Raw genomic sequence first — 21,477 nt, 5'->3', positions numbered from 1 at the left:
AATTATAGCAGGGTAATAACCTTTGTAATTACCCTGGGGTAACCTCTATAATTACCCAAGGTAACTTAAACAGTGGTACCTCAAAAAGATTGTTTTTTTCTAACAAAAAATTACCTGCCCAACATTTGTCATAATTACTATGCAATCCATTGCCCTGATACATAATTTAGGATATGAAAATAACCTAGCTAACCTGAAAGAGATTTTCATATCTTAAATTTACCCTTAGCTTTGCATAACACAACGCTACACCAAAGAACAAAACCACAGCAATATATATATATATATATATATATATATATATATATATATATATATATCCTGTCTTCCATCTACTTTATTACGATAAATAACGAGTGCGTTATGAAATTTAACCATATTAAAAAAGTACATAATCTGGAAAGAATTCGATCCATAGAAAAAACAAAAACGAAAGGATACTTACAACAACAACAACAACAATAATAATAATAATAATAATAATAATAATAATAATAATAATAATAATCAGATGACACGAGACAACAGGAAGTGGGTTTTAAAGAAAACATCCAATCCGTTACGCGATTTATTTCCAATGCCATACAAATTAATTTTTACAATATACAATACATAATTGTACTAAATGTCAACCAATCACAAATTAATGAACAGCTCGTGCGTGTTTTGGCGCTCAACATTGTAACTAGGATATCTACACTTACTACGGCGATAATGCTAATACACGTTTGATTTTCACGTTAGTTTCGGGCGGGTGGCGGGGCTGTGCCGTGTACGTGGTGTGTTTCCTGTGTCCGTATGTCCTTGATATATGTGTGTGTGTACGTGTACGTGTCTGTAAAGGGGCAGCAGAGCACAGGGGGCCACGGCTCTCCGGGAGCGTGGCTTTTACCGCGTAGGAGTGCGTGGGGGATGAGCGGGTCAAGCAGCCTCGTCTTCACTGGTCGGCGTCGTTGGGGTGGAGGGGTTAGGATAGCCATGCGTCGTTAGGGTGGGGTAGTTAAGTCTCTTGTTCTATGGCACTACCGTCTTCTCTGGTCTGGTGCTGCTGCTGTCTTTGACTTCTCGAGGCTTTTGTGTGTTTATCATCTATCACTCATGGCGGGTCCTGGTCGTCACTGGGGGCTAACTAAATTAATGCATGCATGCAAGCACTACGAGTTTTGTGCCTTACTTTTTTGTATGAAGCTCTGGCTGAGCTGTGTGTGTGTGTGTGTGTGTGTGTGTGTGCACGCGCCCTGGCCCGCCCTGACTACAAGGGACATCTTCCTTCCTCCACACAAGGACGTAGAAAGTCGTATCGCTCCGATACCACATAACACCACCACACGTCTAGCCTAGCTTTTTTTTTTTGAAGTTTTTTTTTAATCTACGGGTGTCGATATCACGGCCTCTTGCAACCTAACCTACCTGGCGTGCTCCCTACAAAACTCGGCCCTCACGTTTTGCCCTCGAAATACTAAATTCGCCCTCGTATGCAAAACCCTATTACAGCATTTTTTTTTATTTTATTTAAATCTACAGCAGCAGTATGTTTTACTTCCCTTGTCTACTTTATCTGCAAAGACACTATTACTTACGGAACGACCAGCTGGGTCTGTGTGGACGTGTGTATGTATGTATGTCTGTATGGGATCCCGCGCAACAGTTGTTTTTTTTTTAAAAAAAAAAACAATTTTCATAGGATTCGAATTGTTAAGCTTGGCTCTCGTTTTTCTTCCCTGACCTCAACAAAGTCGATGTGTCAACCATTCACTTCCCATCCTTGGCGAACTGCCTCAAAGTGATTTGCAGGATCGTTTTTTAAAGAACCATTCTCACAAAATATACATAATAATCTAACTACGAAGCCTCACAGCACAATTTTTTCCCCCCCAGCACGGACACAAAATAAAAAAAAGAAAAATCCTTGATAATCTTATTACGAAAACGTAGGATTAACAATAAGTCGAGCTGCAGTTCATATATTCATGTCTGGCGAAGGCCAAAAAAAGTTCTGCTATAGTTTTCATTTTTCCTTTATAAGTTTAAGGTTACATAAGGGCATGATTTCGTTTTTTTTTTTTTTTGAAATCCTATAATCCACCAGTTAAGTGATGTAGGTCCCGGAAGACGAGTGGGAGGGAGGGGGGAATTCAAAATACAATAACAAAGAGTCTAAGATTATCATACTAATTCAAACATATAATGTCAAAATTCGTACTGCATGCAGCCAGTTATGAAATACCATAATATATGATATTAAGACACCTAACTCCACAAACAGGCATTCGTAATAGTGGCTGCTTAAAGCAAAGGATAAAACTCTGCCATTAACAAGTCGGTAATAATAATAATAATAATAATAATAATAATAATAATAATAATAATAACTGAAACCAAACATCGCCATCGCTCATTTTAATCCCACGGCTTCGAAATTTGACAGCTGGTCTTGTCTCGGTAACCTTATTACGATGGCATTTGGGCACAATGATGGTACAACCCTTTCAGTCTTTACCCTAAGGTCGAGCTTAAGGGTCGTACCATCGTGTTCACATGGGGTCGTACCACCGACGTGAACGAGGAAGTCGTTTTAGTTTTAAAGTTAAGGGTACGATGACCTTTGTGCCTAGCGTACATCATCTGGTCGGATGAAGTCCTGACTAGAAGAAAAATATTATGGTTGCATTAAGTCCTGAATCTGTTTCAGGAAGTAAAAATCGGCAATTCAGGGAACGAACAATCAAGAAAGGTCAAAGACGTCAAGAAAAGCGTTGCAAAACGGTATCAAAACAGCTACCATGTCTTGGAAGTCTTAAGAAAAAAAAGAAGAATATGCTAATGGTCAATAAAAATAAACAACTGGTATTCTAAATCAGTTTCTTAAACTGTAGGGAAGGGGGGGACCAAACTATAGGGAGGCGCGTGCTTGAATGAGGGGCGGGGGAGGGGGGGGTATCCTCCTTAATGGTGGCTGTTTACATTAAAAAAAAAAGGTGATACACAATTTAATCTAAACAAATTAAGTAACACAAACAAACAAAATCTGCAGTCCCCTCAGCTTGCCTCACTGGGTCAGCCATAGCTCGATGTTAACTGGTAGTGTGCAAGAGTTTGCTGGACATAATTAAATCACCATTTTATTTTGAGTGTCATTATGTTTACTGAATACTCGTAAGCCACCCTTATGGGTTAGCGGAATGGGGAGGGTGAGGGGGGGGGGGGGCGGTCTAACTCATATCTAGGAGTACGTAAAGTCATATAAAACATTCAAGTTTTTTTTCTAACAATTCAAAACTCGAAAACAATTAAATATAGGTCGAACAAAACTATATAAACTACAATAAAGGAGGAAAAAAATCCATAAAACTCAATATGGATCTTTTTCGTAATGCTTACTTTATTATTGCTCTCTCTGTATATATATGGAAATATATATACGTGATATAAATGTAGTCGTCTTATGGCGGTTAGACTTAATGGGTCATAATTCTTGGTATATCAATGGCCTAAATACATTCCTACGTCCGCCAACGGAGCCTCAGCCATTCCTACGTCCGCCAACGGAGCCTCAGCCATTCCGCTTTTCCTAGCACCAACAGACATGACTCAAGACACAACAGACGATACGATAGAAAAAAAATATTAATCAATTACGTCCTTCTTGTGAATCATGAGATTAGACAGCGAGTGCATGGTTAATGTGGTATTATCAGTGACCAGTCACTAATTACCTCGTTAACTCGGTGCACTCAGCGGCCAGTTTTCTTAAAAGTCGTTAAAAAAAAAAACCGAGGCCGTTTTAAACGGTCATTTGTTTCAGTTTTAAAGATGTCATCAGATGCTACACAGACACAGACCCTCTTCATAACCCAGACCGGACACATTTTGCTTAGATAACGCTGTATACGCCTCTACGAGTTCCTCCAGTTATGCATCCCCCATCCACACGTTGATATCCACTTTAACTACAATACACTGTTAATTGTGTTTACTGCCTTGCCGAATCATGTTTGCTTCTCCCATTTTATTCATTTATTAATATCTTTTTTTTTTTATTTCAGGCAGGAGAACTACGCTCCACTACCGAATGGCCCAAAACGCTACCACTTCACCAACACTTGGTCGTTATCACCTCCACATTACAACCGTAAACTACTCATCCTCGTCCTTGGCAACGTGTGTTTGCATATATCAAGGTCACGACCCATTCTCACTAGTCTGCTTCATGGAATACTCGAACACTCCAATATCCGGCCCAGATAATTTCTATTTCTCCTATGGAGAAGAAGTTCGAGATTGAAGCTAGGAGGGGGTGACACGTTACAGCGCTACAAAATGGGTTTATCTACACATTACCACCATCTTATTAATCTAACGATCAGCGGAACCGCGTAACGTACAAGACCACACGGGCTAGACCCGCGGGAGTGGAGAAACTTCGAGTCAAACGGCGCGTGGGCCTCACACCTGCCACCCAACGAACCACACAGTCAAAACATGGCCGTCGTAATTTAACGCCTTCGTTAACCCTCAGCGTCTGCACGATGCGCACGCGCAAGCGAGCGTATCTCGATGGTTCTATTTCCCTTGTTATCAAGGATGGGAATGGGGGGGGGGGGGGGAAAGGTGGAGACGATACACCATATATCTTTTGACTGTGACGATTGGGTGGTTAGTGCGAGGTTTTCAAGTGCATCGCTTGCCTCGAGTATTTCCATATGGCACTAGATCTGTCTATCACACTCCCACTGCTAGGTTTTATTTCAGAGGAGAGGGGGGGGAAGGGGGGTGTCAGGTGGGGAGGGTAGGGGGAGCTTGGGGGGGGGAGATAAGAAAGGGGGAGGGACTCGCAATCAACAAACGTCTCACCAAATAAACTCGTTTTTAAAAATGACTAAATCTATTCTCCCAAAATATAAGACAGATCAAAGTATATATACAAGGTATAAATACAGTGGTTACGAAGGTTCATTTCTCACGGTATGGTAAGTGGATGTCCATCCCGGGGTCGCCCCAGCTGTCCAACCCACTTACCCTCAGTGGGTGACCTTATCCACTGACGACCCGGGAACTTTATATACTTTGCCAACGATTGAATACCAAGAGGATCTTAGCGCCTGACTTCTTAAATGACCTTATTAACGGAGGTGCGGATTATCACAACTGTATACACAACTGACCTTATCACGGGCACGGAACTAATTTTGCCGACAGGTACCCATTATATATATATATCACTTGGTCCTGGTGACCTTATTACGAGAGGCTGACCTCTCTCACAATCGAGGGAGGGGTTGGGTGGGAGGTGTATATACGTGGGGGACGACCATGCAACCGACTGGACATCCAACATACCTACCAAACATACATGGATATGACAGAGCTTAATGAGCAAATGGGCTTCCTTCTTTAAAGTTTTTTTTTTTTGAGCATTTCAAAAGAACGGGGATATGGTATTGCCAAATATAATAACGGTTAAGTTCTCACACGGACATTCACACCACTACTACGAGATCACAGCTACCTACTGACGGTTCGGCGGGCCATTGGTGTCGGGTGTTGAGGTATCGTGGACACGAATGTAGAGCGTAGTCCTGGCCTGGGACGCTCTGGCCTAACGCACACACACACAACGTAGCGTCCACCACTCTTTGTCACCGGGGTAATTCCCACAGGTCGCCTCTGGCTGTAAATACGAGCTATGGAACACGATTTGAGAGGAATTTCTCTCTCTCCAGCTTAGCCATATGCACCTAATGTTGTCACTCTGATCCAAAACAAAACTAAGGATAGAAAGTGTAGCAACTTGTACCGTATTTAGTAGCCGGCAACTCGGAATCCACAGACAGGCGGAGGATATAATGCGCGCGAGTTTTACAAGTTCCGCTGCAGATGGCGTTGCGGTCGCATACATCGTCTGCTTATCTTAATACTCACTCTTTGGGGGGTTTCTCTACGGGTTACTTTTGATACAAGTTTGTTGAGGCTATTATGGTTAAAGTCGCTAAAAAGTCATGGGATTCTTTTTTTTTTAATGATTTATAATTATGTTGCTGGCTTGTTGAAGAATTAATATTATATCTCCAAACTGTAGGTTCTGTCTAAAGGATAAACGCTTAATAACTCAAGTTTACTACAGCATTTCACTTAGCGCCTGCATATATCCAGCTTTTCAGTGTAGACAAAAATGGTGTTTTACGCAGTTAAAATATTAGATATGACTACCCTCTCTCAGGTACCTTAAAAAAAAAAAAAATAAATAAATACTTCGTAAAGTTTTTAGATGCCAGTGTGATTTTTAACGAACATTTTTTCTGGGGTGAACAAGTGTTCTATCACAGTATCACACATGTGGCCTCTATAAACGATAAGTTTCTTCGTTATAAAAACCATTGATAGTCAACCTTACCAACACTTGACACGGAAACAAAGAAAGAATAGAAAAAGGCAGCATTAAATACATATCTAACAGACAGACCCCAAGTTGAACCCTTAACAAAGTAGTGTAATTACAATGAACCAGTTACAATATACGATTTGAAAACTTAATACCATTGGCTGGAATCAGTTAATTTTCATTTTCGATCACGAGTTATAAGTGTAAACAAAATACAACAAAAACTATGTCTCGTTTTCTATTATCATTCATATTCATGACTGAGATTTCTCCCAACCTCAATCATATATATATCCTCCCCTCTCTTTTTTTTTTTTAATTTTCCAAAAGAAGGAACAGAGAATTGGGCCAGGTGAGGGTATTCCCTCAAGGCCCAGTCCTCTGTTCTTAACGCTACCATATATATATATATATATATATATATATATATATATATATATATATATATATATATATATATATTAGTCATTCACAAATCAAAGTTTTACCCATAAAAAATATCCCATTTTTCGTGTAAGGTGTATTTCAGAAAATACAAATACATTTTATATATTGAAAAAAACAAAAAATGTTGAAGAGTTAACTGTTAACTTGGATGACTGCTTGCTGTCCAGCTGGGTGGCAACAATACCTCACCTTGACAATGATCATTTGAGAGACTTTATATATATATATATATATATATATATATATATATATATATATATATATATATATATATATATATATATATATATATATCGACGAGGGAAGAAAACGGTTTAAAATGGATTTGAGCTTTTTTTCGAAAAAAAAAAGAAAATGGAACATCCTTCGTCTCCAGCTTCGGCATAAACTAAACTGGTGAGACTTGTTAGTAATGTGGACAGTATACGAAGGTTCAAAGAGATGGGGGGTGTGGGTCGGGGTCCCACCGGTGTAGAACTCCCTTCCCCTTACTGTACAAACAAGTAATTACATAAGTGGCTGGTATATAACACAGAGAATCACAGTCTTTTCGGTACAATTCTCAGCTAGGCTGGAAGGGCTTGACCTAGGTATACACAGGTAAGGCCTGAGCAGTCTAGCTTTGACAAGTGGTTTTCTTTCTTTCTTTCTTTTTATATCCTCTCCTCAAGCCATTGGAACCTGCCTCTCCACGTTCACAACATAGAAAACGTGTAACATTTTTTTTTCTTTCGAAAACGAGTTGCAGGTCCTTTTAACGTTTGAAGTTCAACGGGCGGCGCCCTTTGCAAAAAAAAACCATGCCCGCCGTAACTTGACACTCTCTCATTCTCCACCTTACCTAAATCATATAACAATTATCTAATTATTATACTCATCTGCATAGTATATAACAATGGAATATAACCCATCTATACACGTGTCTTAGGTCTTACAGGCGTGTAAACACCATAAAAAGTGTGGCCAAAGACACTCCGGAGAACGTAGAAGACTCAACACTGGACACCAAGGGCAACAGCGTTTTATTATTATTTTTTCTCTTTTTTTTTTTAAATAGTTAAGCAAACATATGTCCAACTACGGAAGTGGTCCCTTAATTAACTGTTTGGAGGGCCACTTGGTTCATCACTGCCTTTGTGTTTATGTAGGAGGAGGAGGAGGAGAGGGTAGGAGGAGGAGTGTTTTGGTTTGGAGAATCGATAGATGGATGGGTTGGTGCGTAACGACACTGTCTACTATCCCTCGCTAATTCCTCGATGACCAAGGAACAGCTAACGATCGTTAGGAAAGCATCCGTCATGCATCAACCTTACCATGTGAATGTATGATATATATATATATATATATATATATATATATATATATATATATATATATATATAATGTGTATTGATACTTGTGTAAATTGGGGTGTGTGTGTATGGGGTTTGGGGGTTGTGGGGGTTGGCCAACAAGCTGTGGCTATCGGGTAATTTGCTGTTGAAAAAAGCGACTCCCGTTAGTGCAGTTAGATCGGTCGGGGGTTGTGTGTGTGCGTGGAACTGCGGTCAAAGTTTGTGCCTGATAAAGCTCTATCTTCATTTATCTATGTACGCCATTGTGGCCCATCTCACCTAAACAGAGAAATATTACAATTTTTTTTTTTCTTCAGAAGTATGTACTTTGCTTTTGTGTGTCTCTTGGCGTCGTTGGGGTGGGGTTAGGGTGTGTGTGTGTGTGTGTGTGTGTGGGTGTGTGGGGTTGGTGGGGGGTTGAGGGTTGGTTGGTTGGAATTTGAAATGGCTTTATCAGACAATCATAACAGAAACTCCCTCCAATCTATCGACAATTCATCCGTGGCTCCACCTTACTGCACACTGTTGGTATTGGGTCACTATGGCTTTTATATTTTTACCCTGTCTTGTTTACTGGACTGATGATGGGTCCTTCGTTCCCCGGTACCCGCGTCACGCTTGAGCCAGGGCACCTCGCACTCTTACGCTTGAGCCAGGGCACCTCGCACTCTTCTTACTATCCAGGGTCGGGGTGTTGGGGGGGTGGTGGGGTGTGTTACCCATTCACGCTTGAGCCAGGGCACCTGGTTATGCTTCTTCCAGGGGGGGAGGGGGGGTTGTCATGCTTACTTTTTTTTTGGGGGGGGGTTACATAACTACGATTAATTTAGGGCATCATCAGGCTTGTGACAAGCTATACCCTGTTAAGCTTCTAATAGTGTTCCTAGCTATGCTTGTTTAAGGGTACCGTCAAAACTGTTTCCTTCCGTATGTTATGCTTATTTCAGGGCACCTGGCAGGGTTCCTTCTTAGGTATCCAGTCACGCTTGTTCCAGGGTATCTGTTTATGCGCCTTCTAGGGTATACCATCATGCTCGTTGCGGGGTACCTGGTTATGCCCGATCTTAAGTACCTCATATCATCTATTTCACGTAACTAATCATCCTCATTCCGGGGTACCCATTTATGCTCATATCGGGGTGCCTGGTTAAGTTGTTTTCCTGGTTATTAAGTTAGTAACAGGAAATCACACTCGCTCTAAGGTACTCTCTCTCTCACTCGCCCAAGGGTTTCCTTCTAACATTAATTACAAAGTTTCTGTTCGTCTTGTTACAACCTCAAATCGTGCCCTGTAAGAGGGATATCCATTACACTCATTCATGGGATCTATCATACTTAATCCAGTTATTGCCAGGCATCCAGTCACGCCTAGTTATACAGTACCATGTCACGCTCATTCCAGGGTACCCTGTTATGCTCAATTTCAAGGCAAAAACACCCCCACACACCCATCCCCCCTTCATCAATGCTCATTCCAGGATACCTACCCACTTATGCTCTCTCCAGGGTACTCCCAGCCATGCTCGCTCCGGGGCCACGGGGAACATTTCGAAGTTTAGGCTGTTGATGACGTAGGCCAAAAGGGGGGTTATCCAGCCATGCCTGGACTCGGGCAGGAGGTGTGCGCCTGGAAGAAGCTTCCAGTTATTCTTCAGTAAAATGGTTAGTCAATGTGCGTTCGACTATAGTGCTAGGACGGTTTATGCACATTACAGTACAGGAAACTCTTCAAGGTTCCTTCATATGGAAAACTATAATTATGAGAATCCTTTCTTTTTTTCATATATATATATATATATATATATATATATATATATATATATATATATATATATATATATACACATATACATATATATATATATATATATATATATATATATATATATATATATATATATATATATATATATATATATATATATATATACACATATACATATATATATATATATATATATATATATATATATATATATATATATATATAATTTTTTTACATATTTTTTCCTTTGCGTTCGTTTCCGTCCGCGTAGTTCAATACGCTAGGATTTCCTAACGTTACAGTAGCTGTCCTGTACCTAACTGTATTTTATCTTAAGCTTCATTTTTTTTGTTTATCTTATCTTTCCTCTGTGTGTGTGTGTGTGTGTGTGTGTGTGTGAGTGTGTGTGTGTGTGTGTGTGTGTGTGTGTGTGTGTGTGTGTGTGTTCATTATTTTGTAAAGACATTTCTGTGAGCTTATTTACATGGTAATAGTTGCAAACTAACTCATACACACAGTGGTTACTTAGTCCAGTGCTATACATGAACAAAGGCGCACAAACCCTTCAGGTAATTACACACACACACACACAAATAGTCACATTATCATTATGTCGCTACTGACCACTATACATATGTATATAATGGCTTCCTTTCATTAGCACATGTTTTAAGTTACTTCTTGTGTGAAGCGTCTTTACCCTCTGGGGGGAGGGGGTTGGGGGGTTGTGGGGGGGGTGTCTCTGGCAAAACCCCCAGAGAGGCCACACTCACGTGACCAACAAACTACCACAAGCTCACTAACTACCACTCCATTCAGGGGCAGTTCAACATTTGGTCACTCCAGGTTGCGCGTCACACAGCTAATCACAGAGGTTTATTGGACTCATCGAAACTGCCAATTGTATAGTTTGAATTGGACCCTTTGCACGTGAGTTGTCCATAAGCAGAGACCAAATGTTGAGCCGGAGGACACACACGACATGACGAGGCAAGTTCGCAAGACAGGAGAACACTGTGGCATGATGGCGGCGGAGGCGTCCCTGAAGTCTTGACGGATGTTCATCGACGGGTGAGGAGGAGGAGGAGGAGGAGGAGGAGGAGGAGCGCGCCCCCCCGCGCCCGCGTGTGTGTCGGATGGCATCTACCTCCAGCGTTGAGGGGCGGTGATGGAGGGGCGGCGCCCTCCCCCACTATCTCTTTCTCTCTCTCTCTCTCTCCTGCAGGGTTCCGGGGGACTTGCGAACCTGGCTCGCTACGGGTATATTTAAAAGCCTATCTTTGGTACACCATGACAGCGAAAACACCAGTGGGGGGAATTTTGCTGTTCACTTGTTGACACACAGGTCGACTTCTACTGTTGTAGACGAGAACATCTCTACGGAAATGATGGCTTCCCAACCTACCAGACGGAAAAGTAATTCTAGTATATACTATCATCACTCTAAATTTCAAAACACAGAATTATTAGCAGTTCTAAGTTTTTTTTTTTCTTCTAATGTCTTTTTCACCTTCTTCTTCTTCTCTCCTCTACGAAATCACTTTTTCCATCCTTTTCCTTTTTCTTTCTTTTTCCCCATAACACGTCGGCCTCAGTTCCACAAGAGCCTCATAAACCACACAAGCACAACACACACTTGCCCCCGTCCACTGTGATTCCAACACAGGTAAACTCAATCGTTCTGTGATTACCAAATCGCATTGTTAACACACTGGGTTGGTGTCTTTTTTTCCCTACTCGGGTGGGTTCCTCGCTACTCATGAGATTGTCAGCAACACATCACTAGAACAGTGGGTGACGTCACACCGGTAGTAGCAGCCAGCACCAGCACCAGCAGTAGCAACCGGGAGGAAGCTACCAGCTCTCGACCAGTGTTGGTAGGCTGGGTCGTGCCACACGCACCTGTGGAAGCAAAGAGATGCCAGACTGAAAACATTAAACTTGAAACTTTTGTTTTATTTTTCCTTTCATTTTGAACAGGTTCACTTTCTTCTGGGTATGTCCCACTTATAGCAAGATGTTGTGAAAATGATGTTACTTTGGTATTTTAAGGTTTTGGGATGTAAATGTGGTATTTGGAATTACTTTATCAATCAGAGGATTTGAAAGATTTCATAAGCGTGGAGATTATTTTGAAAATCACTTTAGGGGCTTTTGTTGGGGTGATGATTACATTATCTAGAATTATTTTAAACTACTCAGAACACATTAGTTATAACCCTTCTCTTTCTCACAGTACTTCTCACATCCAGTCTTTCAAGCAAACACCTGATCCACATATCCTCTACTACTCTTGAAAACCACACTCTTCCTCCCCAGTCTGATGCCCTGTGCATGTCCCCCCCAAACCTCTTAATCACCATTCATTCTTCTTACACAACTTACCAGATACTCTCAACACAAAATTCATACCTCTGTAGTCTGAACCCTTATCTCTGTCCCCCCTTACCTTTAGAGAGAGAGGCACTATACATGAATTCCTCTGATCTTCTCTGCACCTACCATGATCCATCAATATACTGACAATTCCAACCATATACTGAAGACCACAGTCACCCACTTTATTAAGAGATTCACCTGCAATCCCATCCACTCCATCTGTTTTCTTACACTTCATTTTATCCGATGCGTTCACCACATTTTCTTTCCTGCCAAACCCCTTATCTTGACCCTCTCAACCTGCATACCTCCAAACCACCCTCCATGTGCCATCCTATCATCAAACACATTAAATAATCCTTCAAAATACTCGCTCTATCTCCTCTTCACCCCAATAATTACCTGTTACTACTTTCCCATTTGTTTTTTCTCACACTATTAACCTCCTTCCAAAACATTTCCTTATTTCCCCTGAAGTTTGCTGATTACTCCCTCACCCTAAATGTCTTTTCTCTCTTCCAGCCCCCTGCACGTTCCTCTTTGACCTCTTACCGCTTTCTCTTGTACATCCCTCAATCACTCGCACTTATTCCATATACGTTCAGTACACTTCTTGTTTTTTCTCTTCTTTCAATAACAACGTAACTTCGTCTACCTATTATTCACAACGCTTTCTCACCTGCCTACACTCCCACGTGCCACACACACACACACACACACACACACACACACACACACACTTCTCTCGCACATGCCAGCACTGCTTCCCTTAAAAACTCATTCCTCACCCACTTTCATAACCTGGCTTACTCTCATCTTTGGTCAGTCTACACCCAGTCTCTCCTGGTGTCTCCTCTTGTATTAGAACAAGATTCAAAGTAAGAAAGCAGCATTCTAAAGACAGAGACGCTCGAGAGAGAGAGAGAGGAAGTGTTAAAATTTTTACATTTATGACAGCCAATATCACTGGTTACGGACTGAGGCCTTGAGCACGAACAGTGACACGAACAGATGGACACTGGTAGACACCTGTGAGAGACAGGTCGTCCAGATTGTTGTTACTGTCAGTAAGGAGTGTCGACCTGGTCGTGTTGCGTCGTTCTAAGTCTCGCACTGGCCATGAAGCGTCGTTTTAAGTGTCGTGCTGGTCGTGGAGTGTCGTTTTAAGTGTCGACCTGGTCGTGGAGTGTCGTTTTAAGTGTCGTACTGGTCGTGGAGTGTCGTTTTAAGTGTCGTACTGGTCGTGGTGTCGTCGTTGTGTTGCACTGGTCGTGCGTGAGTCGTTGTTGTACCTGTCGCACTGGTGGGTGGGTGGGTCGTCGTCGTTGTAAAGTGTGGAGAGAGAGAGAGAGAGAGAGAGAGAGAGAGAGAGAGAGAGAGAGAGAGAGAGAGAGAGAGAGAGAGAGAGAGAGAGAGAGAGAGGCCGGCTGGCTGCTGGAGGTTACTGACCGATGCTAGTGGTGTTGAGGGCGATGAGACCGTGGAGGCCAGGCATGAGGTCCCTACTGCAGGAGAGGCTGGAGGAGGCCAGGGAGAGGACGGCCGAGCCGTGGTCCAACACCAGACACAACCGACGGACGCCCTTGCTGCTCCGGGAGGTGGGCGTCACCACCAGGTACTGACGACCGCCTTCCTCCCACGACCCGTGACACGAGTACTCTACAACCACAGGTGGAGAAGACAGTGTTAGTCCACGTACGTGGGGGAGGGAGACCTACGTGGGTGTACGTGGGGAGGGAGGGAGACCTACGTGGGTGTACGTGGGGAGGGAGACCTACGTGGGTGTACGTGGGGAGGGAGATCTACGTGGGTGTACGTGGGGGAGGGAGAAATACGTGGGTGTGCGTGGGGAGGGAGGGAGAAATACGTGGGTGTATGTGGGGGAGGGAGACCTACGTGGGTGTACGTGAGGAGGGAGGGAGATCTACGTGGGTGTACGTGGGGAGGGAGACCTACGTGGGTGTACGTGGGGGAGGGAGACCTACGTGGGTGTACGTGGGGAGGGAGACCTACGTGGGTGTACATGGGGTGGAAGGAGACCTAAGTGGGGTGTACATGGGGAGATGGACGTGCGTTGATAAAGATGGGGAGATGGGTGATACAGAAGGGGTGACTCAGGTGGGCAATAACAAGCAGTACATACATGGGGGGAAACATGGATCCGGTGATTTCCATAGGTCGAATGACCTTCTGAAATACAACTTTGCAAACTACACTGACCAGAGGAACTATGATGGTTGAATGGTAATGAATAAATAGCAAGTAAGAAAGGCCCCTTGAGTTGTCATATCAAAATATCTTTGAATCAATATGGCTGAAGTGTTGGCTAAGAGTGCCAGAAATCTGTCCTTAGCAGTGCCATACAGTGCCAGGAATCTGTCCTTAGCAGTGCCATACAGTGCCAGAAATCTGTCCTTAGCAGTGCCATACAGTGCCAGCAATCTGTCCTTAGCAGTGCCACAGTTTCCAGTTTTAAGGGTCGTTTGGTGATTCGTCCACCACACCCCACTGCTGTGAGCACACGACCAGACCGAACTGGTGGATCAATTATTTAATTATGAGTCTGTTGAGGAAGACGGAAATTAATGGGTGGGCGTCCATGTTCTGGCTGGCTGGCTGGCTGGCTGGGGGTGGGGGTGGGGGGGGGGGGGATCTTACAGCAAGTAGGGGACCTACCAGGCTTGGGGGGGGGAGGGGGGCCAACCAGCCAGAGGGGACCTCCCAAGCAGAGAGGACCTACCAGGCAGGTGGGAGGGGACCTACCAGCCAAAGGGGACCTACCAGGTAGATGGGGACCTACCAGGCAGGCAGGTGGGGACCTACCTATGGAGGAGCAGCGGTTGCTGACGACAAGTGTGTCTGTGGTGGAGCAGCCCACGGCCAGGGAGGTGTACGGGAGACCGTCACACTCGGAGGTGTGGCGCCCCAGGCTCACGTCCCCAGCGCCGATGACGGTCCCGCTTGCGGAGGCGGCGCCGTTGCTGCGGGAGGTGGATGCGGCGGCGGTCATATCCGAGGCCACGCCGCTGCCCACCACCTCGTAACGACCCATGCCAGGGCACTTGAGGCTCTCTGCGCTGCTGCCTGTAACGAGGCGACACTTGTTTACATGACTCATACACCTGGTGCCGCCCGTGTGTGTGTGTGTGTGTGTGTGTGTGTGTAATTACTTATCTGAGTAATGGTTCGAGTTGGGATCTGTGTCCTGGCCAAGCCGGACCTTACGTAGTATCTATGTCCTAGCCTGTAAATATATCCCATCCCCCGTCTTTAACCCTAACTACATATACCCTCACTAACTACCTACTTCTCTCTCTCTATGTATATACAAACAAACTTGGGTGTAGCGACTTACTAACGAATGTGGTGAAGTTGGTGGAGTAAGGGTCGAAGTATTGTGGATTGCAGGCCGCGCTGGACACTGGCGTCACTTTCCCTGTAAGAGGGACAGTAGCTGGTTTGAGTACCCCACAACAAAACACAAAACACATATGTATATATATATAACTATAGGTATACATATACACAGACCACAGGGGTTGGTTTCGAACCCTGGGGGTGTGGAGGAGGAGGAGGCGTCGAGACCATATAGTCATTTGGTATATCTAGTTTTTATTTCTTTACTACTACGTCTCAACTTTAGCTTAGGTAGGGGGTGGGGGGGGTTGACCACTACAATCAGCAGTGTTGCCAGAGCCACAGCAACTCACCCATGATGATTTCCAAAACATGATCGTCTCTCTCAAGCATGTGGACACACTGGTACCCACTGGTACTAAGGGGAGAAGAGAACATGGTATTAGTACAAGTTTGGTACCACTGTGGTGATGACTGTGTACACCACTGTGGTGATGACTGTGTACACCACTGTGGTGACGACTGTGTACACCACTGTGGTGACGACTGTGTACACCACTGTGGTGATGACTGTGTACACCACTGTGGTGATGACTGTGTACACCACTGTGGTGATGACTGTGTACACCACTGTGGTGATGACTGTGTACACCACTGTGGTGATGACTGTGTACACCACTGTGGTGATGACTGTGTACACCACTGTGGTGATGACTGTGTACACCACTGTGGTGATGACTGTGTACACCACTGTGGTGATGACTGTGTACACCACTGTGGTGATGACTGTGTACACCACTGTGGTGATGACTGTGTACACCACTGTGGTGACGACTGTGTACACCACTGTGGTGACGACCGTGTACACCACTGTGGTGATGACTGTGTACACCACTGTGGTGATGACTGTGCACACCACTGTGGTGATGACCGTGTACACCACTGTGGTGACGACTGTGTACACCACTGTGGTGATGACTGTGTACACCACTGTGGTGATGACCGTGTACACCACTGTGGTGATGACTGTGTACACCACTGTGGTGATGACTGTGTACACCACTGTGGTGATGACTGTGTACACCACTGTGGTGATGACTGTGTACACCACTGTGGTGATGACTGTGTACACCACTGTGGTGATGACTGTGTACACCACTGTGGTGATGACTGTGTACACCACTGTGGTGATGACTGTGTACACCACTGTGGTGATGACTGTGTACACCACTGTGGTGATGACTGTGTACACCACTGTGGTGATGACTGTGTACACCACTGTGGTGATGACTGTGTACACCACTGTGGTGATGACTGTGTACACCACTGTGGTGATGACTGTGTACACCACTGTGGTGATGACTGTGTACACCACTGTGGTGATGACTGTGTACACCACTGTGGTGATGACTGTGTACACCACTGTGGTGATGACTGTGTACACCACTGTGGTGATGACTGTGTACACCACTGTGGTGATGACTGTGTACACCACTGTGGTGATGACTGTGTACACCACTGTGGTGATGACTGTGTACACCACTGTGGTGATGACTGTGTACACCACTGTGGTGACGACTGTGTACACCACTGAGGTGATGACTGTGTACACCACTGTGGTGACGACTGTGTACACCACTGTGGTGATGACTGTGTACACCACTGTGGTGATGACTGTGTACACCACTGTGGTGATGACTGTGTACACCACTGTGGTGACGACTGTGTACACCACTGTGGTGATGACTGTGTACACCACTGTGGTGACGACTGTGTACACCACTGTGGTGATGACTGTGTACACCACTGTGGTGACGACTGTGTACACCACTGTGGTGACGACTGTGTACACCACTGTGGTGATGACTGTGTACACCACTGTGGTGACGACTGTGTACACCACTGTGGTGATGACTGTGTACACCACTGTGGTGACGACTGTGTACACCACTGTGGTGATGACTGTGTACACCACTGTGGTGACGACTGTGTACACCACTGTGGTGACGACTGTGTACACCACTGTGGTGATGACTGTGTACACCACTGTGGTGACGACTGTGTACACCACTGTGGTGATGACTGTGTACACCACTGTGGTGACGACTGTGTACACCACTGAGGTGATGACTGTGTACACCACTGTGGTGACGACTGTGTACACCACTGTGGTGATGACTGTGTCTGCTATGTCTAGGTATGATGATAATAATTCATATACAACACGCTAACTCGTAACGATATACTTAAATAACTAGGAATTATTATTATAAGTAGAATTCACTTATCATAAGTGTACAATAAAATACCGTTTGCTCCACCACTCTCACCAGCATCACCATTATCTCCACCACTCTCACCAACACTATTACCACCAGTATCTCCACTAATCTCACCACCACTCATCTCCAACACTACCGCCACCACTCATATCCAACATTATCACCACCACCAGTACTCATCTCCAACACTATCTCCAACCACCACCAATCTCTAACACTATCTCCACCACCACCACCATTCATCTCCACCACCACCACTCATCTCCAACACTATCTCCACCACCACCACTCATCTCCAACACTATCACCACCACCACCACTCATCTCCCACACTATCTCCACCACCACCACTCATCTCCAACACTACCTCCACCACCACTCACCACCCGTGGATGACCCTGGTCACGTATGTGGCCGAGTGTTTGGTGTTGGCGTAGTGTTCCAGGCAGGCGTGGGTGACGGGGCCACTGGAGGAGTGGCTGGTCAATTTGAGGGTTGAGTTCCTCCTAGTGACATGAAGAACGGTCCTCCCGTCCAGGGAGTGCCAGCGAGGGCCCCCCACCCACACTGGGAAACGGCACTTGCTCCCACTGGTGTCCACTGAAACACACATACAATCATTATCGTTAAACACTAATGATAATGATAATTACCATCATTATCAGTCGCATTCAGGGAAATATGCATGAGTTACTACCCTCAACTGCATTATATATCAATCAAGCAACGCGCATTACTAACCCACGCCTCGTTTTCTAACAGTTCGTGTTAAAAATGTCATAAAAAAAACGACGTTTTCTGTGAAATTCTCCCACTCCACTTGTCAGGCCACAATTACTTTAAATTCTGTGTACCATCATCTTAAAGGCGTAACTTAACCTTGGTGTTAACGCGTTCACGGCGTAATGCAATTTAAATGTAATTCCAAGAATAAACACTTTCTCTAAAAAGCAGTAGTAACTGTGCCAGGTGTATTTATAACAGTGTGTAAACAATGGTGACGCGAGAATTTTATGAATGTTTAAAGACATAATCCCTTACGACCTTGTACAACTATTTATACCTTGTATAGCCAATCCTCCACAGGCACGTTATATATATATATATATATATATATATATATATATATATATATATATATATATATATATATATATATATATATATATGAGTCTACGGGGGAAATGAAAAAAGATAAGTTCACAAGTGCACTTTCGTGTCATAATCTCCCCTGATGAGGTGATTATTACACGAAAGTGCACTAGGGAACTTATGGTGGTTCATTTTCCTCGTGGACTCGTAGGAATATATATATATATATATATATATATATATATATATATATATATATATATATATATATATATATATATATATATATATTGCCGTAGTTTCTGTACTGAAGAACGTGTAGCATTACTAGAGAACAGGTGACAACACTAGATAACAAGTAGAAAATCCACATCAGCGGTGAGGACCAGTGAAAAACATAGAAAACGGACAGAACCATTAGAAAACGGTCAGATATATTAGAAAACGGGTAGATATAATGGAAAACGGGTAGGTACAAGAGTCAAAAGCCAGGATAAACACCAGAGAACAGGTAGAAACCACAGAAAACAGGGAAAAATCAGTAGAGAACGGGGTATACACAACTGAAAATGGGATGCAGAGGAGAAGTGAACGCGTAGACACCGACCTTTCTTGAGCATCAAGGTCATGGAGCCGCCAGTGACGGAGTAGAGCGCGTTGCAGGTGGCGTCGCCACTCTGAGCCATCTGGAACCCTGAGGACGACCCGTTGTTCCAGGCCTTGTACACGAAGCACTGGTACCTGGGGAGAGAACCTTGTTACTGTTGCATGGGGGGAGGGGAGAGAGCACTGTTACTGTTGCATGAGGGGGAGGGGAGAGAACCTTGTTACTGTTGCATGGGGGGGAGGAGGGGAGAGAACATTGTTACTGTTGCATGGGGGAGGGGAGAGAACCTTGTTACTGGTACCTGGGGGAGCAGGGGAGAGAACCTTGTTACTGTTGCATGGGGGAGGGGAGAGAACCTTGTTACTGTTGCATGGGGGGGAGGAGGGGAGAGAACACTGTTACTGTTGCATGAGGGGAGGGGAGAGAACCTTGTTACTGTTGCATGGGGGGGAGGAGGGGAGAGAACACTGTTACTGTTGCATGAGGGGAGGGGAGAGACCCCTGTTACTGTTGCATGGGGGGAGGAGGAGAGAGAACACTGTTACTGTTGCATGGGGGGGAGGGGAGAGAACACTGTTACTGTTGCATGAGGGGAGGGGAGAGAACCCTGTTACTGTTGCATGGGGGGAGGGGAGAGAACACTGTTACTGTTGCATGAGGGGGAGGGGAGAGACCCCTGTTACTGTTGCATGGGGGGAGGAGGAGAGAGAACACTGTTACTGTTGCATGGGGGGGAGATAACCCTGTTACTATTGCATGGGGGGAGGGGAGAGACCCCTGTTACTGTTGCATGGGGGGGGGGATAACCCTGTTACTGTTGCATGGGGAGGAGGGGAGAGACCCCTGTTACTGTTGCATGGGGGGGGAGAGACCCCTGTTACTGTTGCATGAGGGGGGGAGGGGAGAGAACACTGTTACTGTTGCATGGTGGGAGGGGAGGAAGGGAGAGAACACTGTAACTGTTGCATAGGGGGAGAGGAGAGACCCCCTGTTACTGTTGCATGGGGGGGAGATAACCCTGTTACTATTGCATGGGGGGAGGGGAGAGACCCCTGTTACTGTTGCATGGGGGGGGGGGAGAATACCGCGTTACTGTTACATAGGAGAGGTAACAAAAGAGATAAAGGGTGTTACTAGGGGTGTTAAGATCCATTATCCTCGTTACGTTACTAACTATACGTAAGTCATTATGATGTGATAATAATTCTGCTTACCCTTACCCCCCCCCCCTTCAAACCATTGTGCTGTAATTATGGTGTTCCTCTAACTACAAGGCTGGTTGGTTATTGGGGCTGTAGACCTGTCAACTGCCAGGGTCGTTAAGGCTGGTCATCGACAAATTACGTTAAACAAACATCGTTTCTGTACTAATGATAAAGTCCCTAATGGAGTGTGTTTGTTCCCGTTTTCTATCAAGGATTTCGCTCTTAGGCCCACGAGAATTCAATTCATTATATATATATATATATATATATATATATATATATATATATATATATATATATATATATATATATATATATATATATACTGGAAGACATTGGATAACGCTGGTACAATAAATGGAAGGAAGAGATAGAGGGGGAAACTTAGAAAAAGGTGAAATGCAGAACAGAAAACGAAAGATCATAAAAAGAAACTGATAGTAGAAGGGTTACAGAAGGAAGAAAAATACAGAACTGAAACAAACGATCTTCCACTGCTTAAAAAAAAAACGGACAGACGCTTCACTTTGAAAAAAAATCTAAAATTTTTGATTACAAAATATAAGAAGTGTTCAAACAAGACTCCATCTTCACAAACACACACACACACACACACACACACACATA

The 21,477-nt window shown here is 44.2% G+C and overlaps 1 protein-coding gene and 1 long non-coding RNA gene across 2 annotated transcripts in view; both read right to left on the bottom strand.

Annotated features, from left to right (window-relative positions):
• Positions 1-555: 555 nt before the first annotated feature.
• Positions 556-6,673, bottom strand: LOC139746562 (uncharacterized). The gene is made up of 2 exons (XR_011712174.1): positions 3,553-6,673; positions 556-3,522 (listed from the first exon to the last, which is right to left on the bottom strand). It is a non-coding gene; the product is annotated as an uncharacterized lncRNA (long non-coding RNA).
• Positions 6,674-10,313: 3,640 nt separating this feature from the next.
• LOC139746561 (uncharacterized) overlaps positions 10,314-21,477 on the bottom strand; it is a 251,084-nt gene continuing 239,920 nt past the window's right edge. The window contains exons 7-13 of the mRNA XM_071657920.1: positions 19,646-19,779; positions 18,330-18,546; positions 16,018-16,082; positions 15,663-15,743; positions 15,131-15,391; positions 13,757-13,966; positions 10,314-11,830 (exon numbers count right to left, since the gene is read on the bottom strand). Of these exons, the coding sequence (XP_071514021.1) occupies positions 11,697-11,830; positions 13,757-13,966; positions 15,131-15,391; positions 15,663-15,743; positions 16,018-16,082; positions 18,330-18,546; positions 19,646-19,779 (1,102 nt within the window). The 3' untranslated portion in view covers positions 10,314-11,696. The remainder of the gene's footprint in view (positions 11,831-13,756; positions 13,967-15,130; positions 15,392-15,662; positions 15,744-16,017; positions 16,083-18,329; positions 18,547-19,645; positions 19,780-21,477) is intronic.

This window comes from Panulirus ornatus, chromosome 65, assembly GCF_036320965.1.
Source record: "Panulirus ornatus isolate Po-2019 chromosome 65, ASM3632096v1, whole genome shotgun sequence".
Classification (NCBI taxonomy): domain Eukaryota; kingdom Metazoa; phylum Arthropoda; class Malacostraca; order Decapoda; family Palinuridae; genus Panulirus; species Panulirus ornatus.
This window is presented reverse-complemented; position numbering and strand designations above follow the sequence as displayed.